Source organism: Thamnophis elegans, chromosome 16 (genome assembly GCF_009769535.1).
Source record: "Thamnophis elegans isolate rThaEle1 chromosome 16, rThaEle1.pri, whole genome shotgun sequence".
Taxonomy (NCBI): Eukaryota; Metazoa; Chordata; class Lepidosauria; order Squamata; family Colubridae; genus Thamnophis; species Thamnophis elegans.
The window spans coordinates 30,645,473-30,672,448 of record NC_045556.1 but is presented as its reverse complement, the minus strand read 5'-3'; the positions used below and the strand labels follow the sequence as shown (position 1 = coordinate 30,672,448).

Here is a 26,976-nt window from a genome sequence, read left to right as displayed (position 1 = left end):
TAAAGTAATTCTCTTGAATAGGAATCAAATAAACAAAAAGAAATTATTTTATAATTGTTCATATTTCTGTTTACTTACTCAGTGCGAAACCTGGGCCTGTTTTTCTGAACACAAAGCTGATATTCTGGCAGGAATCGAAGAACACCGGCGGGTGTTTTTCCCACAGCACACCTTACACTATGTCACGGCACACTAGTTGAAAAACACTGTGCTATTCTATTCTATTCTCCAATATTTGAGGGGCTGCCCCAAAGAAGACGGGGGGTCAACTTATTTCCCAAAGCACCAGAAGGCAGGACGAGAAGCAATGGATGAAAACTAATCAAGGAGAGAAGCAACCTGGAAATAAGGAGAAACTTCCTAACATTAACCAGTGGAACAACTTGCCACCAGAAGTTGTGGGTGCTCCATCCCTGGAAGCTTTCAAGAAGAGACTGGGCTGCCATCTGTCAAAAATGGTGTAGGGTCTACTTGGGCAGGGGTTTGGACTAGATGACCAACAAGGTCCCTTCCAACTCTGCTAATCTGTATCTAAGTTGCTGGACTGAAGGGTTAAAATTGTCTAGAAACCTTCAAGGTTTCACGTTTTTAACCATTGGCATTGCCAATCCGGCTCGCAGGGCAGTGGCCGCAGCTGCGTGGGAAGAGGGGCTAATCAACGCTCTTGGGGTCTTGATTGGACTCAGCCAAGTCTCCTTTGAAGAGAAGGCTCCAAAGGAAGAGAAGGAGGAGGAGGAGGAGAAGGAGGAGGAGGAGGAGGAGGAGGAGGAGGACCACACCCAAACACACGAGAAAGATTTATTTTGACTGCTTTGCCCCAGTGGATACAAGACTCACAAGTTTGCTTCTCTGTGCTTAAAGGAGAATATTTATATCGCAGGGTGGAGGGGTGTTTGTGAGCCCTGATGATGTTACCTAGTGGGGTAATAAAATGTCTGCAAGGAAACAACTGAGGTCAGAGAACACCAAGGATCCCAAGTCCTCCTCCTTTTCCACTTCCTTCTCCTCCTCCTCTTCCTCCTCCTCCTCCTCCCAGAAAACACCACTCCCTTTGAGCACTGTTGATGTTACCTAGTTGGGTAATGAAATGTCTGCAACAAAACAACCAAGCTCAGAGAGCACCAAGGACCCCACAGTTGAACCATATACTCTAGAATAGAATATAGAATAGAATATAGAATAGAATATAGAATAGAATATAGAATAGAATAGAATAGAAAATGGAATGGAATGGAATAGAATAGAATAAGGAATGGAATGGAATAGAATAGAATAAGGAATGGAATGGAATAGAATAGAATAGAATAAGGAATGGAATGGAATAGAATAAGGAATGAAATGGAATGAAATGGAATGAAATGGAATGAAATGGAATGGAATAGAATAGAATAGAATAGAATATGGAATGGAACGGAACAGAACAGAACAGAACAGAATATGGAATGGAATGGAAAGGAGTGGAGTGGAATGGAATGGAATAGAATAGAACAGAACAGAATATGGAATGGAATGGAAAGGAGTGGAGTGGAATGGAATGGAATAGAATAGAACAGAACAGAATAGACTAAGGAATGGAATAGAATAGAATAGAATATGGAATGGAATAGAATAGAATAGAATATGGAATGGAATGGAATAGAATAGAATATGGAATAGAATGGAATGGAATGGAGTGGAATAGAATAGAATAGAATATGGTGCATAAGCTCTCAGTGTACATAAAGAAAAATAAAATACAACACATTCATCAAGAATCATAAGATACAACACAATGATAGTCATTGGTTACTAATAAGCAATCAAATCATACTAGGAAACAAATAAAACAATATACATTTTAAAGATACAAGCCACATGGTTATAGTCATAAGTGGAAAGAGGCAGGTACTAAGAAGGAAGAGGAGTTTAGAAGAAAAGAAGCTCAGAAGAGGCCGTGGAAGAAAGAAATTGTGATTGCTTTTAAGAAGGGCCATCACTGCACCAGGATTTCTGAAAACCACGGCAGGCTTCCAGAAGTGGTTAAGCTACAAGACACAGCAGCAGCAGAAGCCAAAGAGGAAGTTATTCTGCAGCTCTCAGCAACATCTGGAAGGTCAAAGGCTCAAGAGCGAAATCCCTTTTGATTTGGCTTTCTTTTTTCCCCTTCTCAAAAGATTCCCTTCCTCGCCCGCCTTTCAAAAGGAGCAGAAACCGTGGCAGAAGGGCTTCATCGTCACTTTGACCAAAGCAAGATGAGACGCAAAACAACGCAACATTCAACCTTCAGGGTCGTCGATATTTTGAGAGTCTGGTATGGATATTCTCCTTAAGCAGCTACCTTTGGAACATACTTTCATTTTTAAAAAATCTACCCTGTCACAGAGCTTCTCTGTTTAAGCAAATGGTGACCGAGGAGAGATTCAACCTGGAAATAAGGAGAAACAGTGAGAACAATCAACCAAGTTGAACAGAGGTTGTGGGAGCTTCATCCCTGGAGGCTTTCAAGAAGAGACTGGGCTGCCCTCTGTCAGAAATGGGGCTGGGGGTTGGACTAGATGACTTACAAGGTATCTGTTAAATTGAATCTATCTAGCAATAGCAATAGCAGTAGACTTATATACCGCTTCATAGGCCTTTCAGGCCTCTCTAAGCAGTTTACAGAGAGTCAGCATATCGCCCCCAACAATCTGGGTCCTCATTTTACCCACCTCGGAAGGATGGAAGGCTGAGTCAACCCTGAGCCGGTGAGATTTGAACTGCTGACCTGCTGATCTAGCAGTAGCCTGCAGTGCTGCATTTAACCACTGCGCCACCTTGGCTCTTACCGGATCTAAGATGATCAAAGACCTGGAAGCTAAAACATACGATGGACAGTTGCAGAAACTGGGCCTGGCTAGTCTAGTGAAGAGAAAGAACAGGGGGAACAGGATAGCAGTCTTCCAATACTTGAGGGGCTGCCCCAGAGAGGAGGGGGGGTCAACCTAGGTTCGCCTGGTGCGCCAGTTGCGACCCTACCTGAACCGGGAGGCTCTCACAACGGTCACTCGGGCCCTTGTGACCTCTAGGCTGGAATACTGCAATGTGCTCTACATGGGGCTGCCCTTGAAGAGCATCCGGCGACTTCAGCTAGTCCAGAACGCGGCCGCGCGAGTGATTGTGGGCGCACCGCGGTTCACCCACATAACACCTATCCTCCGCGAGCTGCGCTGGCTACCTGTTGATCTCCGGGTGCGCTTCAAGGTGCTACTTACCACCTACAAAGCCCTTCATGGTAGTGGATCTAGGTACTTGAGGGACCGCCTCCTGCCAATTACCTCCTCACGACCCATTAGATCGCATAGATTGGGCCTCCTCCGAGTTCCATCTGCCAGTCAGTGTCGACTGGCAACTACGCGGAGGAGAGCCTTTTCAGTTGCAGCTCCGACCCTTTGGAATGATCTCCCCGTGGAGATTCGTACCCTCACCACCCTCCAGACCTTCCGCACAGCCCTCAAGACCTGGCTATCCCGTCAGGCCTGGGGGTAAAGATTATATTCCATCCCCGCCCGAATGTTGAATGAATGTTGCTTTACTCTTTTAATTATGTATTGTCCTATATGTCTTTGTATGTTTTCCCTTCCTATATAAGTTGTAAGCCGCCCTGAGTCCCCTCAGGGAAAAGGGCGGCCTATAAATAAACTTAACTACAACTACAACTACTACAACTATTTTCCAAAGCATCTGAAGGCTGGACAAGGATCAATGGATGGAAACTGACCAAGGAGAGATTCAGCCTAGAAATAAGGAGGAATTTTCTGACTGTGTGATCAACCAACCTATTTTCCAAAGCACCTGAAGGCCAGACAAGGAATAATGGATGGAAACTGACCAAGGAGAGATTCAACCTAGAAATAAGGAGAAAATTTTCTGACAGTGAGAAACAACCAACCAATGGAACAGAAATTGCCTCCAGAGGTTGTGGGAGCTTCATCCCTGAAAGCTTCCAAGAAGAGACTGGACTACCATCTTTCAGAAATGGTGTAGGGTCTTCTGCTTGGGGGAGGGGGTTGGACTAGGTGACCTACAAGGTCCCTTCCAACTCTGGCATTCTATATTCAAAGAAAGAGAAGTTGCCTCCAGAAGTTGTGGGAGCTTCATCACTGGAGGCTTTCAAGAAAAGACTGGACTGCCCTCTGTCAGAAATGGTGAAGGGTCTCCTGCCTGGGCTGTGGGTTGGACTAGATGACCTACAAGGTCTCTTCCAATTCCATTAATCTGAATCTGATTAAGATGATCAAAGGCCTGGAGACTAAAACACCTGAAGAACGGTTGCAGGAACTGGGCATGGCTAGTCTAGGGAAGAGAAGGACCAGGGGAGGCATCATAGCAGTCTTCCAATACTTGAGGGGCTGCTACAGAGAGGAGGGGGTCAAGCTATTCTCCAAAGCACCTGAAGACCAGACAAGGAACAATGGATGGAAACTGATCAAGGAGGGATTCAATCTGGAAATAAGGAGGACTTTTCTGATGGTGAGAACAATCAACCCATGGAACAGAAGTTGCCTTCGGAAGTTGTGAGAGCTTCATCCCTGGAAGCTTTCAAAAAGAGACTGGACTGCCATCTGTCAGAAATGGTGTAGGGTCTCCTGCTTGGGCAGAAGGGGGTTAGACTAGATGATCTACAAGGTCCCTTCCAACTCTGTTCATCTGTTAAAGGTTGGGAAAGAGCCGTCCTCCAGACATGCTTGAGGAAGAGCGCAGAGGGCCATCATTCCAGGGCTCTTAGTCAGACAGGGAACCAATTCATTATCAGCATTTCCATCCTCAAAAACTTCTCGTCTGGGGCTTCCTGGGAGGAGCTTGCTGGTGGAGGCAGCAAAAAATCAGCTGCCTCCGAATTCCTGGCTACGTACCTGTTTAGAGGATCTTCCATCTGACGTCTTATCAGGTTTTCTTATCCTTCAGGCAAGAAGGAAAGAAGAAACTGTTTTGCTGGCAAATGCTCTTCGATTTTTGCAGCTTTTGTGCTTGCAAGGAAAGGGGGGCTAGCCCAAGGCAGAACGGCTGTCCGTGCTGGGAACTTCAAACTGCCTTGTGCAGGACAAAGTAGGTCTCTCCCACTCTGCTCAAAGTTTTGTTTGATTTATTCTTATCACGAGCTGGATCCGTTTACTGTGGACAATAATTGCTTATCAACATTTTAGCTTCTTTTCTTTTTCTCCTCCGAAAAATTATTTACTCAGAGGCTTCTAAAATGGCGCCGAGCAGGCTGGTTTCTCCGGTAATAACGAACACTTTTTGCTAATCCTCACAAGAATTCAAAACAAAAGAGATTGCTTATCATTTGTTTTGGTTTCACAATAGAAGAATTTTACTCCTTCATTAACCTTGCTTATTTGGAAGTTAAATGGTGATGAATCTGCTGAATGGTCTTGTTACAATGTTTACTCACTGAAAGTTTTGCCAAGCCTTAAACTTCAAAATAAAAGCCTCTTTACTTAAAGCTGCATATTCAGGCAAAAGAGTTTTATTAACTGCAGGCAGATAAATTTTGAAATGGCCTCAAAACCAAATATTAACTTGAAGTCGTCACCCTCTACTTCCAGGGGCACATCCTCAGTGCCTGGCACAAAGCTGCAGTCTCCGCTTCCTACACCCCCTGCTGGGGATGTGTTAACGAAAGAATTTTTCCTGAGTAATCTAAGCGAGGCTCTTAATGCACAGACAATTAAAATGGAAGATAAGTTTAGAGATAATAGAGAGGTGGTAAAGCAGGAGAGAAAAGAGGAAATAAAAGAAATGAAAGAAGAAATTAAAAGTGAAATAAAAGGACTTAAACAGGAGCTGTATGAGAAATTTGATGCTAAGGTTGATAAAATTAGAGATGACATGCTGAGTCTTGTAACTGTATTAACAGAACATATTTCTGGAGTGGAAGATACTCTAGAGGTTCTTAATGATGCCAATGCTAACTTGACATTGAAAACAGAGGTGGTGGAACAAAAAGTGGAAAATGCTGAAAAAGAAATTATTATGATACAGTACCGACAAATGGAGTTCGCATTAAGAGTAAGGGGGCTGCGTGAGGAGAAACAGGAGAACCTGAAACAGATCCTATCGGAAGCTTTTGACCGCCTGATGGGAAGACCAGGGACCAATCAAGACTGGCTAATTGACAAAGCTTACCGCGTTAACTCCTGGCTGGCAAAGCAGAAGCAGCTTCCTCGAGACATCGTTATATATTTTACTACAAGAGAGTTTAGAAATATGGTACTGCAAGCATCTTATAACACTAAGCTTCAAATTGGCGGTCAAGACCTGGTTGTTTTGAAAGAGATACCACCTCAAATGTTAAGAGCCAGGAGAGACTACGCTTTTTTGGTTGAAGAACTCAGAAATCGTCAGATACAGTATAGATGGGATGCACCATTTGGCATCATATTTACATTTGATAAGCAAAGGTACCGCCTCAACTCTGTATGGAAAGCCCGAGATTTCTATTATAATATATTGAAGGCCGGACACCCTGCACCATCTGGACCTAGAGAAAGACCACAAGAAGGACAGGATAGACAGCAAACTACACAACCACCAGACAAGATGGAGCATCTTTCTTCTCTAGAAGTGCAAGGTGCTATGGAACCAAGACTTAGCCGCATGACTACTAGACGTATGGAGAAACAAGCTAAAAAGCAACAGCATCAACAATCATCGGCCATCGATCAAGGATCTACAACAACAAATCTGGAAGCAATGGGAGGAGCTAGACCTAAAGTTAAACAGGCCGTGCAGGAAGCTCTAAAAATGCTTCAACCAACCAAAGATGACAACTAAGATTTTAACATGGAATGTCAACGGACTGAACTCTCCACAGAAGAGGAAGAAAATATTTCATTATCTCAAACAGTTTAAGAACGATGTAATTTGTTTGCAAGAAACTCATATCAAGTCAACTGATCAAAAATATTTGATCAACTCAAAACTTGGTCAACATTTTGCAGCTTCTGCTATGGAAAAGAAGAATGGTATAGTTGTATACTTAAGAAAAGATATGAAAGCTGAATTAATAGAAGCAGATCCCTTCGGAAGATATATTGCTTTAGACTTAATCTTAGAAGGGAAAAAGACATTACTTTTGGGAATTTATGCTCCCAATCAACAGCAAGATAGATTCTATAGAAATCTTCATGCTAAATTAGTACAGTGGGACTATAGTTCCTGTATACTATTGGGTGACTGGAATGGAGTGATAGACACTAAGAGAGATAAGAAGATTTCCCGCCTAAATACCAAGATGCGAGCAAAGTTACCCAAATCTTTCTTTGACATTATGGATGATTTTGAATTGAGAGATATTTGGCGAGAAAGAAATGCAGAGGAATGTGACTTCACTTTCTTCTCGGACAGGCATCAATCCCTCTCAAGGATTGATTTTATTCTAACCACTAATGATTTGCTTTCTAGGGTCAAGAAAACAAAGATTGCAGCTAGGGTCCTTTCGGACCATAACCCAGTTTGGATGGAGTTGGGAAGGGTAGTGCAGGCAAGAAGGTCTTGGAGATTGAATGAAAACTTATTTAGATATGAAAAGTATATTAATGATTGTAAAAAATTACTATCTGAATATTTTGTTTTGAATATGAATAAGGGTACATCTATGGAATTTGTATGGGACGCAAGCAAAGCGTATATGAGAGGAGTTTTGATGAATATAAATAAAACACATAGAAATAAGCAAGGGTTAAAACGAACAGAACTGGAAGAGGAAATTAAGAGAAAAGAGCTGGAGTTAACAATGAACCCAGACGATACAAAGGTTAAGGAAGCTATTAACATATTAAAATCTCAATTTGACATGTTGATCTCTGACCAGGTGGCTACTAATCTATTATATGCAAAACACAATACTTTTTGTAATGCAAACAAACCTGGCAGATGGTTAGCTTATCAGATTAGGAAAAAAAGGAAAACTCGAAATATATCTAAACTGATTTACAGAGGGAAGGAGGTATTTCAACAGGAAGAGATTCAAAAGGCTTTCTGGGAATTTTTTACAGAACTGTATAAAGGGGATAAAATTAATGGTTTAGACATAGACAAATATTTAGACAAAGAGAAAATACCTTCAGTTAGAGAAGAACACAGGCAAAAATTGAATCAACCAATAACCTCGGGGGAAATCCTGCAGGTAATTAAGCAATTAAAGTCAGGGAAAGCACCAGGTACAGATGGCTTGACAGCGGTTTACTATAAAAACTTACAGTTAGAAATGGTAGAACCTCTTAGAGAATTATTTAATATGATTCAAACGGAAGGTAAAGTCCCTCCATCTTGGAAGACAGCGTTTATATCTTTGATACCCAAAGAAGATCAAGATACTACTCAACCCAAAAATTATAGACCTATTTCATTACTGAATGTAGATTATAAAATTTTTACTAAAATATTAGCAAATAGGTTAATGTTGGTCACTCAACAATTGATACATACGGACCAAACAGGTTTTATACAAGGGAGGCAGATGAAAAGTAATGTTAGATTAATTATTAATGCATTAGAATATTTGGGAAAGAACAACCAGATCCCTGCTGCGTTTATATTTTTGGATGCTGAGAAGGCCTTTGATCGAGTTAACTGGCAATTTCTGTTGAAGATACTGCAAAAAATGCAGATAGGAGATAATTTTTTACAGTCAATTAAAGCAATATACCAACAGCAAACAGCACAAATCATAGTCAATGGAAGTCTAACAGACTCTTTTCAAATTGGAAAAGGTACAAGACAGGGCTGTCCTTTGTCCCCATTATTGTTTATTATAACTTTGGAAGTATTGTTGAATAAAATACGGGGCTTGGATGGTTTAAAAGGGATCAAGATTAGGCAGCAAGAATATAGAGTCCGCGCTTTTGCGGATGATTTGGTCATAATATTGGAACAACCGCAGGAATCTAGTATGGTTTTAATGAATATGATCAATCAATATGGTCAAGTGTCGGGCTTTAAAATAAACTTAGGAAAAACCAAAATATTAGCTATAAATATGAATATTAAACAAAAGGAAGAATTAGGAGTGATGCTAGGATGTGAGGTAGTTAAAAAAGTCAAATATCTTGGAGTTAACATTTTAACTTCAAATGGGAAATTATATAAGCATAATTATGAACCACTTTGGCATAGCATACAGACAGAGATGAAAAAATGGGAGAAATTGCACTTATCTTTGCTGGGTAGGATAGCGGCAGTGAAAATGAACATTTTACCAAAATTTTTATTTCTCTTCCAAATGTTACCTATACTTAAAAAAGATGCGAACCTTTTAGAATGGCAGAAGGGTATCAACAAATTTGTGTGGGCAGGAAAGAAGCCGAGGGTAAAGATGAAAATAATGCAAGATGTACGTGAGAGAGGAGGATTGAAACTACCTAATTTAAAACTATATTATGATGCAGTGGTATTATCTGTAATTAGTGATTGGATTCACTTAACCAATGATAGAATATTGAACATTGAGGGACATGATCTGGTATTTGGTTGGCATGCTTACCTGTTATTCAACAAAAAATTGGATAAGAACTTTAAAAGTCATATTTTAAGAAATGCTTTATTGCGGGTCTGGAAGAAATACCAATATAAATTAAATGACAAGATACCCATGTGGGCAATTCCTAGACACGCAATTGAAAATATGAACACAGCACAAAAACAGGACAGAATTACCTACAGACAGCTTCTTACCTCGGAAAGGGGGGTATTACAATTAAAATCTTTAGAGGTATTAAAAGAGGAGAAGGTAGTTCAAACATGGTTCCAGTATGGGCAATTACAGGCTAGGTGGAAAATAGATCAAAAAATTGGTTTTATTCAAGTTGAGGATAATCTGCTTAAACAAATAAGAGATCAAAGCTTAATGCATATAAAGAGGATATATAATGTATTAATACAGATGGATTCGGAAACAGAATTAGTTAAAGATTGTATGATAAAATGGGCTCAAAATATTGAGGAACCAATAATGTTGGATACATGGGAAAGAATCTGGGTAAGAAATGTGAAATTTACACAAGCTCAAAATCTGAGAGAAAATTTTTACAAGATGTTCTATAGATGGCATTTAGATCCTAAAAAGTTGGCTTCTATGTATCCGAATGTACAGCCTAAATGTTGGAGGTGTGGTTCTCTCGATGCTACATATTATCATATATGGTGGACCTGCCAAAAGGTTAAGGCATTTTGGATAAAAATATGGTGGGTCATGCAAAATGTTTTTAAAAGAAGGATAAAGTTTAGTCCTCAGTTATTTTTACTAGGTATATGTACTGACTTTACAGTGGTAGAGACCAATTTGATTCTGCACCTGATAACTGCAGCAAGACTGTTGGTGGCGCAATATTGGAAGAAGGAAGACTTGCCTACAATTCAAGAATGGACATTGAAAGTAACAAACTTAGCTGAAATGGCTAAAATATCGGCATATCTCAAAGATCATTCAAATGAGAGATATAAACGAGACTGGAAAAAATGGTTTGACTATATACAAAATAAATACGGGACTAAGAAATTCCAGTTAGCCTATGCTTAAGATCAGAAATGATTTAAACTGTTAAAAGTCAGTTCAGTAAGAAGAAGCTAAGGTCAATCTAGAATGTCATTAATTTCTTTATTTCTTTTTCTCAATAGATTTTAGACTGTGTTAGTTAAAAATCCATACCGTGTACGGGTTCTGGGAAGTCGGGGGGGGGAAGGAGGAGGGGGGGTGGGGGGGTGGAGGGAGGGAGGGGTACACACATCAAAAAAAAATTGTACTTCAATGTCTTAATGATTGACAAATGATGACATATTTGTGTTTTTTTTAAAGAAAAATAAAAAAGTTCTGTTAAAAAAAAAAAAAAAACTTCTCGTCTGGCTGAATTGATGTTAGGCGGTGCTGCTCTCCATCCAACAAAGCGCTACGGAAAAGACCTTACGAGAGTCTTCCTTGATTAGTCATCTCGGGGAGGTCAAAGAAGTTGACTCCAAGGCAATCCTAACTTCTCCTTCATAGCCAAGGGGTCAAGGATGCTATGGGAAGGCTGGCTCGCTGACACACGAGATGTTCCACAGACTGGAGAAATCAGCATCATTCATGTCCAAAACCCCAGGCATGACTCATATGCCAAAGGTCAGGCATTTACACACACACAGACACACACACACACCCCATAACAGCTCCACGTTGTATATGAGGAGCCAAACCAACCTTCACAACTCAACGGAGAGAGTCTCCAAATTGACTCTCTCCGTTCACGTTGGGTTGGGCGACGTCTATGGAGGTTCTGGGTCATCCAAGGTCATGGTTGTCCCAAAATGCTTTTTTTTTCCCCGAAGAGGCACCTGGACTTTCTTGGTTTTTCTTTGAAGACATTTCGCTTCTCATCCAAGAAGCTTCTTCAGCTTTTTGAAGAGGTTTCGCTTCTCATCCAAGAAGCTTCTTTAGAGCTGAAGAAGCTCCAGACATGCAAAAAAGTCCAGGTGACCCTCTCCAAAAAAGTCCAGGTGACCCTCTTCAAAAAAGTCCAGGTGACCCTCTTGAAAAAGCCCCTTCTTCATCCAAGAAGCTTCTTCATCTAAGAAGCTTCTTCAGCTTTTTGAAGAGGTTTCGCTTCTCATCCAAGAAGCTTCTTTAGAGCTGAAGAAGCTCCAGACATGCAAAAAAGTCCAGGTGACCCTCTCCAAAAAAGTCCAGGTGACCCTCTCCAAAAAAGTCCAGGTGACCCTCTTGAAAAAGCCCCTTCTTCATCTAAGAAGCTTCTTCAGCTTTTTGAAGAGGTTTCGCTTCTCATCCAAGAAGCTTCTTTAGAGCTGAAGAAGCTTCTTAGATGAAGAAGGGGCTTTTTCAAGAGGGTCACCTGGACTTTTTTGGGCGGGGAGGGGGTGTTCCTTGAAGATGTTTCAAAGCTTCTGAAGAAATGGAAGAAGCTTCTTGGATGAGAAGCAAAACCTCTTCAAGGAAAAACCAAGTCCAGTTGCCTGCTGAAGAACTAAAGAAGTTTCCTGGATGAGAAGCGAAACCTCTTCAAGGAAAAACCAAGGTGCTTTGGAAAATGCACCTTTGGGACAACCATGACCTGGATGATCAAAAATCTCCAGAGACAAAGGATGAGAAAACCAACCAACCAATCAACCTTGAAGGGAACAATACATTTGAACCTTGGGTGCTGAGCACAGCCAAAAGTGCATCAGGAGAGGAAACTAGAGGCAGATTATTGTTGGTCCCGGCATAACAATAAACAGATTTGCAATGGTTAGATAACCATTCGCCTGGAGTTCCTGCCTAAGCAAGGGGTTGGACTAGAAGACCTCCAAGGTCCCTTCCAGCTCTGTTATTCTAAGTTCTAAGCTAAAGGAAAGGTCTATGCATGCCATCCCAACAGCAAGTCGTGACCCTCTAGGTTCAAGAGCCTACCGTTTCTTAACATTATCCATTCCTTGATCCAGACTAACTACCTGGTGGTATAGCTCCCAGTCAGGTAATCTGAACCCTCCTCTTGATTTAGCATCTTTCAACACTTTGCGTTTTATTCTTGCTTTTTTCCCCCTGCCATATGAATTTCAACACCAATTTATTCAAGTCTTCAAAATAATCTTTCCCCGATCTAATTGGGATTATCTGGAACAAGTACAGGATTCTAGGTAAAATGTTCATTTTAATTGTAGTAAAGGAAAGATCTATGGAAGTTCTCAATCATCCAGGTCATGGTTGCCCCCAAAGAGGCTTTTTCAAGAGGCAACTGGGCTTCCTTGGTTTTCTTTGAAGACGTTTCGCTTCTCATCCATGAAGCGAAATGTCTTCAAGAGTAGTCAGAACCTGAGGAAGCTTCTTGGATGAGAAGCCCAGTTGCTTCCTTTGGGTCCCTCAAACTATCTATGCTTTTAAGAAGGCTGGTCAGTGGCTTTCAAAAGAGGAAAGACCAGGGGCCAGAAGACAGCTATGGGGAAGAGTGGTAACAAGATAAAATGGTTTGCATGGCATCTTGAAAGGTTGCCGTCAAAGTTGACTTACATCAGCCTTCCTCATCTTGGTGTCCTTCAAATGGATTGAGATTAAAGGTCAAGGTTTCCCTCACATATATGTGCTAGTCATTCCCGACTCTAGGGGGCAGTGCTCATCTCTGTTTCAAATCCAAAGAGCCAGCACCAGGGGAGAAATCCAGCAGGTCCTGACAGGTTCTAGAGAATTGGTAGCGGAAATTTTGAGTAGTGCGGAGAACTGGCAAATGCAACCTCTGGATGGCCCCAGAGTGGGGAAAGAATGGGGATTTTGCAGTATCCTTCCCCTGCCACGCCCACCAAGCCACACCCACAGAACCGGTAGTAAGAAAATTTGAATTTCACCACTAGCCAGCGCTGTCCAAAGACGGCTCTGTGGTCATGTGGACGGCATGACTCAACGCCAAAGACGCACGGAACGCTGTTCCCTTCCCACCAAAGGTGGTCCCTATTTTTCTACTTGCATTTTTTACATGCTTTCGAACTGCTAGGTTGGCAGAAGCTGGGACAAGTCACGGGAGCTCACTCCATTAGGCGGCGCTAGGGATTTGGATCGTTGGACTGCCGACCTTTTCTGATCGACAAGCTCAGCACCTTAGCCACTGAGCCACCGCATCCCCTTGGGTAGAGATTACAAAACCCCATAATTCACAACCAGCAACCTACCGGGCACAAGTGATAATTGAAAGAAGATAGACTTACCGGTGGTCCTGGATCTCCTTTCCACCCAGGGAGGCCAATAACAAAGGGAAACAGGGTGGGTCCCACAGGATTGAAGTCCTGGAGGCCATCAACAGCAGCCAGAGTGATGTCCTCTGAGTTTTGTCCATGCGTTTCATAAACAGGATAAGGCCCTTCAAGGGCTGGTTTGGTGTAGAAGATGGTAGCCACAGTAGGAGTGGATGTCTTCCCTGCTGGCTGGATCACGACTGTCTTTGTTGCAGGGCCACCAGTGACCTTTTCCAGCTTGTGCTTTGTGGTGACTGGAGAACGTCTACTGGAGGAGTTCCTTCTACTCTCCATCGTTGGGTTTGTGGTGCTCAGCATGCGAGAGGACCTCATGGTTACTCCTTGGCTACTCGGCTTTTGGGATGTTTTCCTTGTCTCTTTCTTACCCGGAACTATGCCAAAGTTCACCGTTGAGTTTGGGAAACGCAGAACATCTGGCTGAAGTTCCTCCACAGCGGAAGCCCCCCCTGAAACTCTGGCGGTTGTCCGGCGAGCTGTCCTGGAAGTCGTGACGATCTGTTGGAGATGACGGCCGGGTTGAGACGCTTCTGCAATCGTCCGAGCAGGAGGCAAGGCCACGGTGGACCTCACCTTCATGGTTGGTGCTGCAGATGGTGCTTTAGGAGCTCTAACTGTGGCCAACGCTCCCTGCAGCCTCCTATCCCTCCGAGAAGCAGGCGTCTTGAAGACCGTCAAGGGAGGGTCCATAGTGGTCAGGTTCATCAAGCCCATCCTTGCGAGGTCCGACTGTTTTGGAGTCATTTCAGAAGTTCTCAGATCTTTGGACATCAACGGGGAAAAGGACAGGAGGTCCGGTCGCAGAGTCTCCAATTGCCTGCATTGTTTCTTCAGGTGCTTACAGTAATCGTGACTGGCCTTGGGGGAAAAATAAATATCAAACTGGCAGAAGGCTCCTTCGAACTGGGCCGAGCGTTGGTTGAGTCTCCCCAGGAGGAAAGAGCCTTCCGGGTCCAAGGTCTTCTCTTTCTTATTGTGCAAATCCGCGTGCACCTTCTCTTTCCCGCAAGCGGTCAGCAAGGTGACCGTCCCGCTTCGGATGTCGAGGCCAAAGTTGTGCCACCGTCCGTCGTGGACGTCGTAATCGAAGTAGACGGAGCGCTTATGACCTACGTAGACAACAAGCTTGCCCGGGAGAAGCTGAACGCCCAGTTGCAACTTCTTCCGTTTGCTCTTGACTGTGAAGAGGAAAGCACTGTTGACCCGGAAGGAGCACACGCTTAACACGAGAGTCAGGTCTGGGCCAATGGGGACGGGGATAATGGAGCTGGAGGGCACCTCGAGGCGTGCCTGCTGGGTGAGGATGACTCCCAACCGGAATGGGACAACTCCCTGAGGAACAGCGTGAGAGAAGTCGGAGGTCCTTGGTCCCACCAGGCCCAACTTCTGAAGGACGTCCACATCTAGAAGAAGGAAGAAAGGATGAAGTTATAAAGACAACCAAGATTTAGACCAAGGTTTCCTTCCCACTTCTCGTCCCTCACAAGAAGTTTGATTTGTTTGCTAGGTACTAAAACCAAATATTGTGCCCCCACCCCAAAAAAAAGGTCCTTTTATTATTATTATTTTTCCAAAAGGCAACCGAACTGGGTTTTTCCTTGAAGATGTTTCGCTTCTCACCCAAGAAGCTTCTTCTGGATGTCTTTGAAGATGTTTTGCTTCTCATCTAAGAAGCTTCCTCAGGTTCTGACTACTCTTGAAGACGTTTCGCTTCTCATCTAAGAAGCTTCCTCAGGTTCTGACTACTCTTGAAGACGTTTCGCTTCTCATCTAAGAAGCTTCCTCAGGTTCTGACTACTCTTGAAGACGTTTCGCTTCTCATCTAAGAAGCTTCCTCAGGTTCTGACTACTCTTGAAGACGTTTCGCTTCTCATCTAAGAAGCTTCCTCAGGTTCTGACTACTCTTGAAGACGTTTCGCTTCTCATCTAAGAAGCTTCTTCAGCTTCTGACTACTCTTGAAGACGTTTCGCTTCTCATCTAAGAAGCTTCCTCAGGTTCTGACTACTCTTGAAGACGTTTCGCTTCTCATCTAAGAAGCTTCTTCAGGTTCTGACTACTCTTGAAGACATTTCGCTTCTCATCTAAGAAGCTTCCTCAGGTTCTGACTACTCTTGAAGACATTTCGCTTCTCATCTAAGAAGCTTCTTCAGGTTGTGACTACTCTTGAAGATGTTTCGCTTCTCACCCAAGAAGCTTCTTCTGAATGTCTTTGAAGATGTTTTGCTTCTCATCTAAGAAGCTTCCTCAGGTTCTGACTACTCTTGAAGACGTTTCACTTCTCATCTAAGAAGCTTCCTCAGGTTCTGACTACTCTTGAAGACGTTTCGCTTCTCATCTAAGAAGCTTCTTCAGCTTCTGACTACTCTTGAAGACGTTTCGCTTCTCATCTAAGAAGCTTCCTCAGGTTCTGACTACTCTTGAAGACGTTTCGCTTCTCATCTAAGAAGCTTCTTCAGGTTCTGACTACTCTTGAAGACATTTCGCTTCTCATCTAAGAAGCTTCCTCAGGTTCTGACTACTCTTGAAGACGTTTCGCTTCTCATCTAAGAAGCTTCCTCAGGTTCTGACTACTCTTGAAGACGTTTCACTTCTCATCTAAGAAGCTTCCTCAGGTTCTGACTACTCTTGAAGACGTTTCGCTTCTCATCTAAGAAGCTTCCTCAGGTTCTGACTACTCTTGAAGACATTTCGCTTCTCATCTAAGAAGCTTCCTCAGGTTCTGACTACTCTTGAAGACGTTTCGCTTCTCATCTAAGAAGCTTCTTCAGTTCTGACATACCCTTTCAACCCATTCAAGGAAAAACAAAGTCTAGTTGCCTTTTGGAAAAAAAATATTTTTGGCAAAATATTTCAGGATATGGAACATTTTTTATTCCTTCCGTCTGATACTATCTCCCGAATTTCTCTCCTTCCTTGGGGAAAAAAACAAAGAAAAATGAATGAGAAGGATGGCCAACTTCAAGAGAACAAGGTTTTCGTCTCCTCAAGCCAATGGGAGTCAATATCTCAACTTTTCGGCACGCTCGTTGTGATATTACAGATCACAGAAAGACAAGGAGACCCGCCCTACTCCTCTTCATCCCCCCCAAAATTAAAAAAAATTTTTTTTGTGTGCTAGGAGCTTTCATCTTCTTCCAAACATCTCAGCTGAGAAGCGGGGGATGAAAAACAAAATAACAGACGTATTCCAAAGTCAGTGTGAAAAGATTCCGTCTATTATTTCCTAAGCTGGACAGAATCATTTATTACATTTATGCTGTTTGACTCCCAGCGACTCAGAGGTAGAACAAGTCATGCTTCAACATTGGATGTTGAATTTTGCTCAGGTGGATCACTTTCTGGAGGAAAATTCTTCTTCCCACCAAACTCTGGAAGTCCTTTTGAGAAACCAACCTTGGATTAATATTGTTTTTTCTCCTAAGGTTCTGCTAATTTGGATTCTCCCTGGCCGAGAACCTCTCAGCCAACTTCTCAAGGGACTGGCCCTCATTGAGGCCAATGTCTGGCTGTGAAATATTTAGGATTCTGACCTCAGAAACAACCTGGAATCAAGAGAAACTTCAATGGAGGTTTTTAAGGAAAGACTGGAGAGCGATGTGCTTGGGATGGTATGGGGTCTCCTGCTTGAGCAGAGGGTTGGACTAGAAGGCCTCTGAGGTCCCTTGCAGTTTTATGATTCAGGATGGAAGGAAGGAAGGAAGGAAGGAAGGAAGAGAAAAGAAGGAAGAAAGGAAGGAAATGGATGGAAACTAATCAAGGAGAGAAGCAACTTGGAATTAAGGAGAAACTTCCTAACTGTGAGAGCAATTAACCAGTGGAATGGCTTGCCTTCAACAGTTGTCGGTGCTTCATCACTGGAGATTTTTAAGAAGAGATTTGGCAGCTACTTCTCTGCAATTGTATCTCCTGCTTGAGCAGGGGGATGGACTAGAAGACCTCCAAAGTCCCTTCCTATTCTATTCTATTCTATTCTATTCTATTCTATTCTATTCTAAACCTCACCGATTTTAGAGTTTGATTTCAAAGAGAAGCTAAGCCTCTAAGAGCTTAGATGAACCACTCAGTTCACTCAACAGAACAACAGAGTTGGAAGGAACCTTGGAGGTCTTCTAGTCCAACCCCCTGCTCAGGCAGGAAACCCTACACCACTTCAGACAAATGGTTGTCCAATGTCTTCTTGAAAAACCTCCAGTGTTGGAGCATTCACAACTTCTGGAGACAAGTTGTTCCCTTGAGTCTATGTCTTCAGGGTTTAGGGTCTCCTGCTTGAGCAAGGGGTTGGTCTAGAAGACCTCCAAGGTCCCTTCCCACTCTGTTATTCTATTCTATTGTGTGGCTCTCCAAAACCCTACATCTTGTTGAAGGCAATGAAAATCACTCCAAGGGAAGGGGATTTTGCTATTTTAGGAGAAAGGAGATAGTTGCCAATAAACCCGTCTAAGCGACGTGGCTTTCCAATCCAGCAGCTGCGCCTGTAGTTTAATGATTCGTTTTGATCACCCTTAAAAGGGGAAAAATCTCAAGAGGGTTAGTCTTGTCACCAACTCTCGAGAGTTGATTCACCCTAAGCCTAAACAACCAATTACTGCAAAATCCCAGCTATGCAGAATTCCCTTGAATTTCTTAAACAACGTTGACGTTCTCCAGAGTGGTTCGAAGCCTCTTTGGCCAACGGCTTTCTCCATTGCTTAGCCCGCAGGAGCTGGCTAACTCATCCCGTCCCATCCCGACTTCTTCCGTAAGGGAGGAATGAGAGGTCTCTCTCTCTCACTCTCTCTGCCTTGAAGACCATGGCATGCCGTAAGGTTGGAACTAACCAGTGGAACTCCTTGCCTCCAGAAGGTGCGGAGGCTCCAACTTTGGATGTTTTGAAGAAGAGTTTGGACAGCCATTGGTCTGAAATGGTATAGGGCCATGACAGCGAGCCATATTTGGGGGCTCCGATGTGCATGCGTGCGCCGGCCAGCTGATTTTTCTTTTGCCCTTCCGGGGGGCTATTGGGGCCATTTTCTGCCCTCCCCAGGTTTCAGGACAACTTCCAGAGCCTGGGGAGGGGTGGTGCGTGCATGCAGAGGTGGCCAGGGGAGATTGAGTAGGTATTTATTATAGGCTGCATCAACAGAGGGATGGAATCAAGATCACGTGAAGGGTTGATGCCACTTTATAAGGCCTTGGTAATAATGCCACACTTGGAATACGGCATCCAGTTTTGGTTGCCACGATGTAGAAAAGATGTGGAGACTCTAGAAAGAGTGCAGAGAAGAGCAACCAAGAGGATTAGGGGACTGGAGGCTAAAACATATGAAGAACGGTTGCAGGAACTGGGTATGTCTAGTTTAATGAAAAGAAGGACTAGAGGAGACATGATAGCAGTCTTCCAATATCTCAGGGAGTGCCATAAAGAAGAGGGAGTCAAACTATTATCCAAGGCACCTGAGTGCAGAACAAGAAGCAATGGGTGGAAACTAACCAAGGAGAGAAGCAACTTAGAACTAAGGAGAAATTTCCTGACAGTCAGAACAATTAATCAGTGGAACAGAATTTGCCTCCAGAAGTTTTGAATGCCCCAACACAGGAAGTCTTTAAGATGATGTTCGCTAGCCATTTGTCTGAAACGGTATAAGGTTTCCTGCCTAGGAAGGGGGTTGGACTAGAAGACCTCCGTGGTCCCTTCCAACTCTACTATTGCATTGTATTGTATTGTATTGTATTGTATTGCATTGCATTGCATTGCATTGCATTGCATTGCATTGCATTGCATTGCATTGCATTGCATTGCATTGCATTGCATTGCATTGCATTGCATTGCATTGCATTGCATTTTTGGCATAGCGTAAGAAAAAGATTCACCATCACTGGTATAGGGTTTCCTGTCTTAACGGGGGGGATGCATTAGAAGTGGGGGTTGGACTAGAAGACCTCAGTGGTCCCTTCCAACTCTGTTACTCTATTATTCTGAAAATAAAGCAACCGTTTTGAAATACTAATGAAGCACGTGTAATCTTATGACCACAGCTGAGCCCAAAAGTTATGCTGCTGAGTGAAACACGAGGGTTTTTGTCCCATTTTACGACCTTGCTCGCCACCGTTGTTAAGTGAATTGCGCCCGTCATCAAATTAGCACTCCCCCACGGAGTGCGCTGGTCAGAAGGTTGCAAGAAAGGGATCGCGTGCCACCGTCATAAATAGAAGTCGGTCGCTAAAGCATTCGGCCGTGTGATGGTTGCAACCACCATCCTGAGTGGGCAAAACTGTCATAAGTCACTGTTTTTGGGGCCCTTGCAACGTCAAACGGTCACTAGGTGAACCTGTTGTTAAGTCGAGGACTATCCGTAAGAATAACACTTGGAAGAAAGAGAGAATTTGGATTGTGGTTGCTTGTGGGTGTCGGTAACCTAATATACGAAGGATTGAGAAATTCAGAACTTAGCATAAAAAATAAAGGTGTCTGAATGGGTCAGAGAAAATAAGGAATGGAGGGACGGGGGGGGGGAGGAATTACCATACAAGATGCACTTTAGTTTTGGGGGAGGAAAACAAGAAAAAAAACATTCTGCCTCTGCCTACCAGCATCCATCGGAATTCGGCTGGCTAGCGGATGGGCGGGGGCTACATTCGATGTATAAGACGCACCTAAATTTTCACCCTCTTTTAGGGGGGTGGGGAAAGTGCGTCTTATACTCTGAAAGATACGGTAAATAGATGTAAACTCCAGCCATGTTCACCCTGGACTCTAATGTTTGGCCTCCAGTTGACCGTTTCCAGGGATTGGAAACTTGTGAAGGACAGAAGCTTGCCCTGCTCATCCTTCTCAAGACTTATTCCAGAGGGGGAGGGGAAACCAACCAATGAAGGATGGTCCCGACGGGCGTGGGGGGGGTTTGATTCTCTCTTTCCATTCAAGCCCACGGAATGACCTTTCGAAAGACGGAGGAGCCAAATGTTTCTTTGGCATTCTAGCCGTCCTCCCGGGAAATGCCACCGATGGACCAAAAACCATCGGGGATTGCGGTTGGCTGAGTGGAAAATCTTGGCATGGCTGAACGTCTACCGAGAGTCTCCATGTCCAGGTCATGGTTGCGCCGAAGATGCATATTTTGTGTGTGTGTGTCTTCCAAAAAGACAACTGGACTTTCTTAGCGTTTTGTTTGTTTGTTTGTTTCTTCGGAAACCTTTCGCTTCTTGCCCGAGAAGCTTCTTCAAGTTCTGCTTCATGGATGAGAAGCGAAACCCTTTCCAAGAAAAGGTTCATCTTTAAATTCTGTTTATCACCTCCACCAGTGGTGGAATTTTTTTAAAAAACAGTAGCGGTTCTGTGGGCGTGGCTTGGTGGGCGTGGCAGCGGAAGGATCCTGCAAAATCCCCATTCCCTCCCCACCCCATTAACCTGCTTTCCAGCCCTGTTTTCCTGTGCAGGGCAACAAAAGAAAGTCAGTTGGGAGAATAGATGGGGGGCGTGGCCAGCCAGAGGTGGTATTTGCCAGTTTTCTGAACTACTTAAACTTTCCGCTACCGGTTCTCCGGAACCGATCAGAACCGGCTGAATACCACCTCTGACTCCCGTGCTCCAAGCAGAGCTCTTCATCCAGTTATGGCTAAGAACTGAGATATCATTTTTGAAGTTCGTGGGGCGCTTCATGGGAACTTAAACATAAAGGAAGTTGAACACCAAAGAGCGTAAGGTAGAAAGAGACAGGGGTTTGCTGTGACTATAGAGATTCTAAGGATCTCTTGGGATCTTTGTAAGGTTGGTCAACAAGGGTTGCATGTTGTCTTCTCAGATAGGACTATATCAATCAATCAAGAACAGAGCTAGAAGGGACCTTGGAGGTCTTCTAGTCCACTTCCTACTTAAAGAGAATAACGGAGTTGGAAGGGACCTTGGAGGTCTTCTAGTCCACTTCCTACTTAAACAGAATAAGAGAGTTGGAAGGGACCTTGGAGGTCTTCTAGTCCACTTCCTACTTAAAGAGAATAACGGAGTTGGAAGGGACCTTGGAGGTCTTCTAGTCCAGCCCCCTGCTCAAGAAGGAGACCCTACACCATTCCAGACAGGTGACTGTACAGTCTTTTCTTAAAAACCTCCAGTGATGGAGCACTCACAACTTCTGGTGACAACTTCTGTTCCACTGGTTGATTGTCCTCACTGTCAGGAAGTTTCTCTTCAATTCCAGGTCGCTTCTCTCCTTGGTTAGTTTCCATGTGTTGTTTCTCATCTTGCCCTCTGGTGCTTTGGAGAATAAGTTGACCCTCCCCTCTTCTTTGTGGCAGCCCCTCAAATGTTGGAATATTTCTATCATGTCACCCCTGGTCCTTCTTTTCTCTAGAACAGCCGAACCCAAATCCTGTCGTTGTTCTTCCTACATTTTTGTCTCCAGGCTTTTGATTATCTTAGTGGCTCCCCCCTGCATGTTTTACCATAGGATTCCCAGATTAAGGTCTAGGATCCCAGAAGAGGATTTTGAGGATTCCTCTTTATGTGCAGAAATATTAATAATGCTTGTGATCTCAACCTATGGTGCTCCTTTATCTTCACGGGTCATGGCTCCTCTGAGTCTTTGGTCTACCCTTCCTTCTCCACCGATAGGTTTTCTCTCCCATCTGTTTAGCTCAGGTGTCGGCAACCAGCAGCTCCGGAACCACATTCTGCTCTTTCGTCCCCCTGCTGTGGCTCCCTGGCGGCTGACCTCACCACTGGATGGCCTCGCCCTCCCCTTCCAGTCACCCCTCACCTGGCTTGAGACAGATGAGAGAGGCAGAGACAGAGAGACAGAGACAGAGACAGAGAGAAAGAGAGGGGGGGAGAGAGGGAGAAAGAGACAGAGAGACAGAGAAAGAGAAAGAGAGACAGAGAGAGACAGAGAGAGAGACAGAGAAAGAGAGAGAAAGAGACAGAGAGACAGAGACACAGAGAGAGGGGGAGGGAGGGAGAAAGAGACAGAGAGAGAGAAAGAGAAATAGAGAGAGAAAGAGAGAGAGAGAGACAGAGAGAGACAAAGAAAGAGAGAGAAAGAGACAGAGAGAGGAAGAGACAGAGAGAAAGACATACACAGAGAGATACCTGTTTCCCATAGAAAACACTGGGAGCTACAAAACCTGGGTAGGCGTGGCTGGGGGGAATCATGTGACTGGTGGGAGTGAGTGACGTCGAGTTGGCCACACCCACCCAGGTTTTGGGGCTCCCGGTGTTTTCTTTTCTGTGGGAAATGGGTCCAAATGGCTCTTTGAGTGTTTAAGATTGCAGACCAGCTGGGTTAGCTAAAAGGACTTCCATGGAGACCCTTCTCCACAATATTCACTATAAGAGAGAGACCCCCAAGTGACTCCCCAAGTTAAGGGACAGCCTCAAGTCGGTCTCTCCAGCCCAACATCTGAACCAATACTGTCGTTTCCTGCTCTAGGGGGGCGCTGCTCATCTCCGTTTCAAAGCCGAAGAGCCAGCGCTGTCCGAAGACGTCTCCGTGGTCATGTGGCCGGCATGACTCAACACCTGAAGGCGCATGGAATGCTGTTACCTTCCCACCAAAGGTGGTGCCTATTTTTCTACTTGCATTTTTTACGTGCTTTCGAACGGCTAGGTTGGCAGAAGCTGGGACAAAGTCACGGGAGCTCCCTCTGTTACGCGGCGCTCGGGATTCGAACCGCCGAATGGCCGACCTTTCTGATCGACAAGCTCAGTGCCTTAGCCCCTGAGCCACCACGTACCCAACTACAATTCTTCCTCCCACCTTTTTCTCAAGTCTCCAGTTCTGGATTGGGCAGCAGGGGGACCAACCATTCGACCTTCCCCAGAAGACGTTGGGATGGAGACCCCCAAAGAAGTGAAAAAATTACCTCCAGGAATTCCATGTGTGAATCCAAGCAAGCAAGTCAAGCAGAAAATGGTCCAGAAAAAAGAGAATCGCCTAAAGAAGGAGGGGGAGGGAAACAAAATTAACGAAGGAGAAACATATCAATCAATTCCTCATTTCGTTTCCAACAGAATCAGGGGGGACGTAAACCGAGGACAACAAAGATGTGACAGCCGCAACATTGTGTTACAGCAGGAAATGGGGTGGATGGTTTCAACCCCCCTGTTGGGCAGTGGGGAAATTCCCATTTCCCCCCTACCTATGGTTCTGTGGGCGTAGCTTGGTGGGCGTGGCTTGGTGGGGTGTGTCTGTGTCATGTGACTGGGTGGGTGGGGCCAACTTTATTTTTTAACTATTTAAAGCATTTTTTAACTACCGGTTCACTCTCTCTCTCTCTCTCTCTCTCTCTCTCTCTCTTTCCTTCTTTCTCCTTCTCTCTCTCTTTCTCTCTCCTCTCTTTCCTTCTTTCTCTCTCTCCTTCTCTCTCTTTCCCCCTTTCTCTCCTTCTCTCTCACCTCTCTCCCTCTCTCCTTCTCTTTCTCTCTTTCCCTCTCTTTTCTCTCTCCTCTTTCTCTCTCCCCTCTCTCTCTTTCTCTCTCTCTCCTTCTCTTTCCCTCTTTTCTCTCTCCTCTTTCTCTCCTCTCCCTCTCTCTCCTTCTCTCTTTTTCCCTCTCTCTGTGTCCTTTCTCTCCTCTCTCTTTCCCCCTCTCTTTCTCTCCTCTCTCTCCTTCTCTCTTTACCCCCTCTCTCCTTCTTTCTTTTTCTCTCTCTCTCCTTCTCTCTCTCACCTCTCTCTCCTTCTCTTTCTCTTTCCCGCACTTTCTCTCTCTCCTTCTCTCTCTCTCTCTTTCCTCTCTCTTTCCCTCTCTCTTTCTCTCCTTCTCTCCCCCCCCCTCTCTCCAACTGATTTGAACGGAAGTCACAGGGTTGCAAATACAACACAGAGAAATGTGTAAGCTAAATAGCAATTAAGACAGGAGAGATGCCAGGATCAGGCACTTCCCCACCCCCCACCCCCACCTTTCCTGATTTAGGCTTTGCAAAACTGGAAAGGCAAAAAGGATTGACTGCATGACACACTCACACCCCCAAAATAAAGACATTAATGCAGAGAATTTAGGAGATAAATCCCATATGGGCACCTTTCCTATGAAACCAGGTGGTGCTTCTCATTCAGGGAGGGTGAAAATTGGGTGGAGGTTTGCAAAGGAAAGGTCAGACGTTGGAGGCCATCTGGTTTTAGAGGAGGCCGAGGGAGGGAGCAAAGAAGGAAAGAAAGAAAGGAGGGAGGGAGGAAGGAAGAGAGGGAGGGAGGGAGAGGAGAGAAGGGAGGAAGGAAAGGAGGTAGGGGAGGGAGGAAAGGAGGAAGGGGAGGGAGGGAGGAAAGAAGGGAGGGAGGGAGGAAAGGAGGGGAAAGAAGGACGGAATGAAGGGAGGGAGGGAGGAAAGGAAAGAGGGAGGGAGGGAGAAAAAGAGGGAGGGAGGAAAGAAGCAAGGGAGGAAAGAAGGAAAGAAGGAAAGAAAGGAGGGAGGGAGGAAAGAAGGGAGGGAGAGAGGGAGGGAGGAAGGAAGGAAGGAAAGAAGGAAGGAAAGAAGGAAGGAAAGAAGAAAAGGAGAGAGGGAGGGAGGAAGAGAGGGAGGGTGGGAGGGAGGAAAGAAGGAAGGAAGGACTAAAGGGGAAATGGATGAATGGATGGATGAATCAATCATCTTCTTCACCTCCTCCTCACCTTCTTTTCATCTTTCTTTTTCTTCATTTCCTTCTCCTCTATCTTTTCATCTTTCTTTTTCTCTTCCTCCTCCTCTATCTCTATTTATCTATCTTTTTCTTCTCCTCCACTTTCTCCTCTTCCTCCTCTATCCTCCTTTCATCTATCCTTTTCTTCTTCTTCACCTCCTCCTCTTCTTCTTTTCATCTTTCTTCCTCTTCCTCATCATCTCTTTCTGCTCCTCTTCCTCTATCTTCTTCTCACCTATCTTTTTCTCCTCCACCACTTTCTCCCCCTTCTCTCCTCCTCTCTCTCCTTCTCCTCCTCCTCCTCCTTTATCTTCCTTTCATCTATCCTCTTCTTCACCTCCTCCTCCTCCTCCTCTTTTCATCTATCTTCTTCTTCATCTCCCATTTTTCCTCCTCCTCTTCTATCTTCTTTTCCCCTAACTTCTTCTTCATCATCTCTTTCTCCTCCTCTTCCTCTATCCTTCTCTATCTCCTTCTCCTTCTTCACCTCCTCCTCCTCCACACACACACACACACACACACATACACACACACAGCCACATTTCCCCCCTCCAGCCAGCATTCCACCAAGGGAGCATCTGTAAAGTGTGTCCGTCTCTGACAGCAGCAGGGCAAGCCAACTCTCTTAACCCCTTGGGTTCCAGGAGAGGAACGGGGCAGAGCCAGAGGGAAGGAGGAAGAGAGAGAGAGGAAGAGGAAGGAGGGAGGGAGGGAGGGGGAAACCCTGGCCGTTCCTCCTCCTCCTCCTCCTCCTCCTCCTCCTCCTCCTCCTCCTCCGCACAGACACACAGTCCCTCCACCTTCCAACAGGGACAGCAATGAATGAGCGAGAAAGCTAATGAATGACTCTCTTGGGCTCCTCCAGGGATTGAGGTTTTCCACGCATGGCAATGCATCCAGAGCTCCCCAGAGTCGCCTCGGGAAGATTGGGATGGACCTCAATTGTATGAATAAATCAACTCTCATGGGGGGGTGCAGTGCCCCAGCTTCACCCCCTTCCTCTCCGTTGACTTCTTCTCCCACCTCCCCTGCATAGGTGGGGACTTCTGCCCCTTGGACAACCTTTGAAGGTATCTTCAGGAGGGGGAGAGGGAAGGAGAGGAGACTTCCCTCCGTCCCTTCCTTCTTTCTTTCCTCCCTCCCTTCCTTCGTCTCTTTCTTTTTCTTCCTTCCTTCCTCTGATTCTCAACTCCTTCCTTCTTCCTCTCATTCTCAACTCCTTCCTTCCTTTTGCTTCCTTCCTTCCTCTCTTCCTTTTGCTTCCTTCCTTCCTCTCATTCTCAACTCCTTCTTTCTTCCTCTCATGCTCAACTCCTTCTTTCTTCCTCTCATGCTCAACTCCTTCCTTCCTTTTGCTTCCTTCCATTTTATTCCTTCCTTCTTCTCATTGCCAACGCCTTCCTTCCTTCTCCTTTCTTCCTTCCTTCCTTCTCCTTTCTTCTTTCCTTCCTCTCATTCTCCCTTCCTTCCTTCTTTCTTTCTTCCTTCATTCCTTCCTTCTTCTTCCTTCCTTTCTCTGATTCTCAATTCCTTCCTTCCTTTTTCTTCCTTCCATTTCTTTCTTCCTTCCTCTCATTTCCATTTCCATCCTCTTCCTTTCTTCCTTTCCTCTTCCTTCCTTCCTCATATTCTCCCTTCCTTCCTTCTTCTTCTTT

The 26,976-nt window shown here is 44.5% G+C and overlaps 1 protein-coding gene across 1 annotated transcript in view; it reads right to left on the bottom strand.

The window, feature by feature from the left end:
• COL27A1 (collagen type XXVII alpha 1 chain) overlaps nt 1–25,753 on the bottom strand; it is a 196,993-nt gene extending 171,240 nt beyond the window's left edge. Inside the window, exons 1-3 of the mRNA XM_032233211.1 lie at nt 25,743–25,753; nt 23,567–23,637; nt 13,687–15,134 (exon numbers count right to left, since the gene is read on the bottom strand). Coding sequence (XP_032089102.1) covers nt 13,687–15,134; nt 23,567–23,637; nt 25,743–25,753 — 1,530 coding nt within the window. The remainder of the gene's footprint in view (nt 1–13,686; nt 15,135–23,566; nt 23,638–25,742) is intronic.
• Between the last annotated feature and the right edge of the window lie 1,223 nt (nt 25,754–26,976).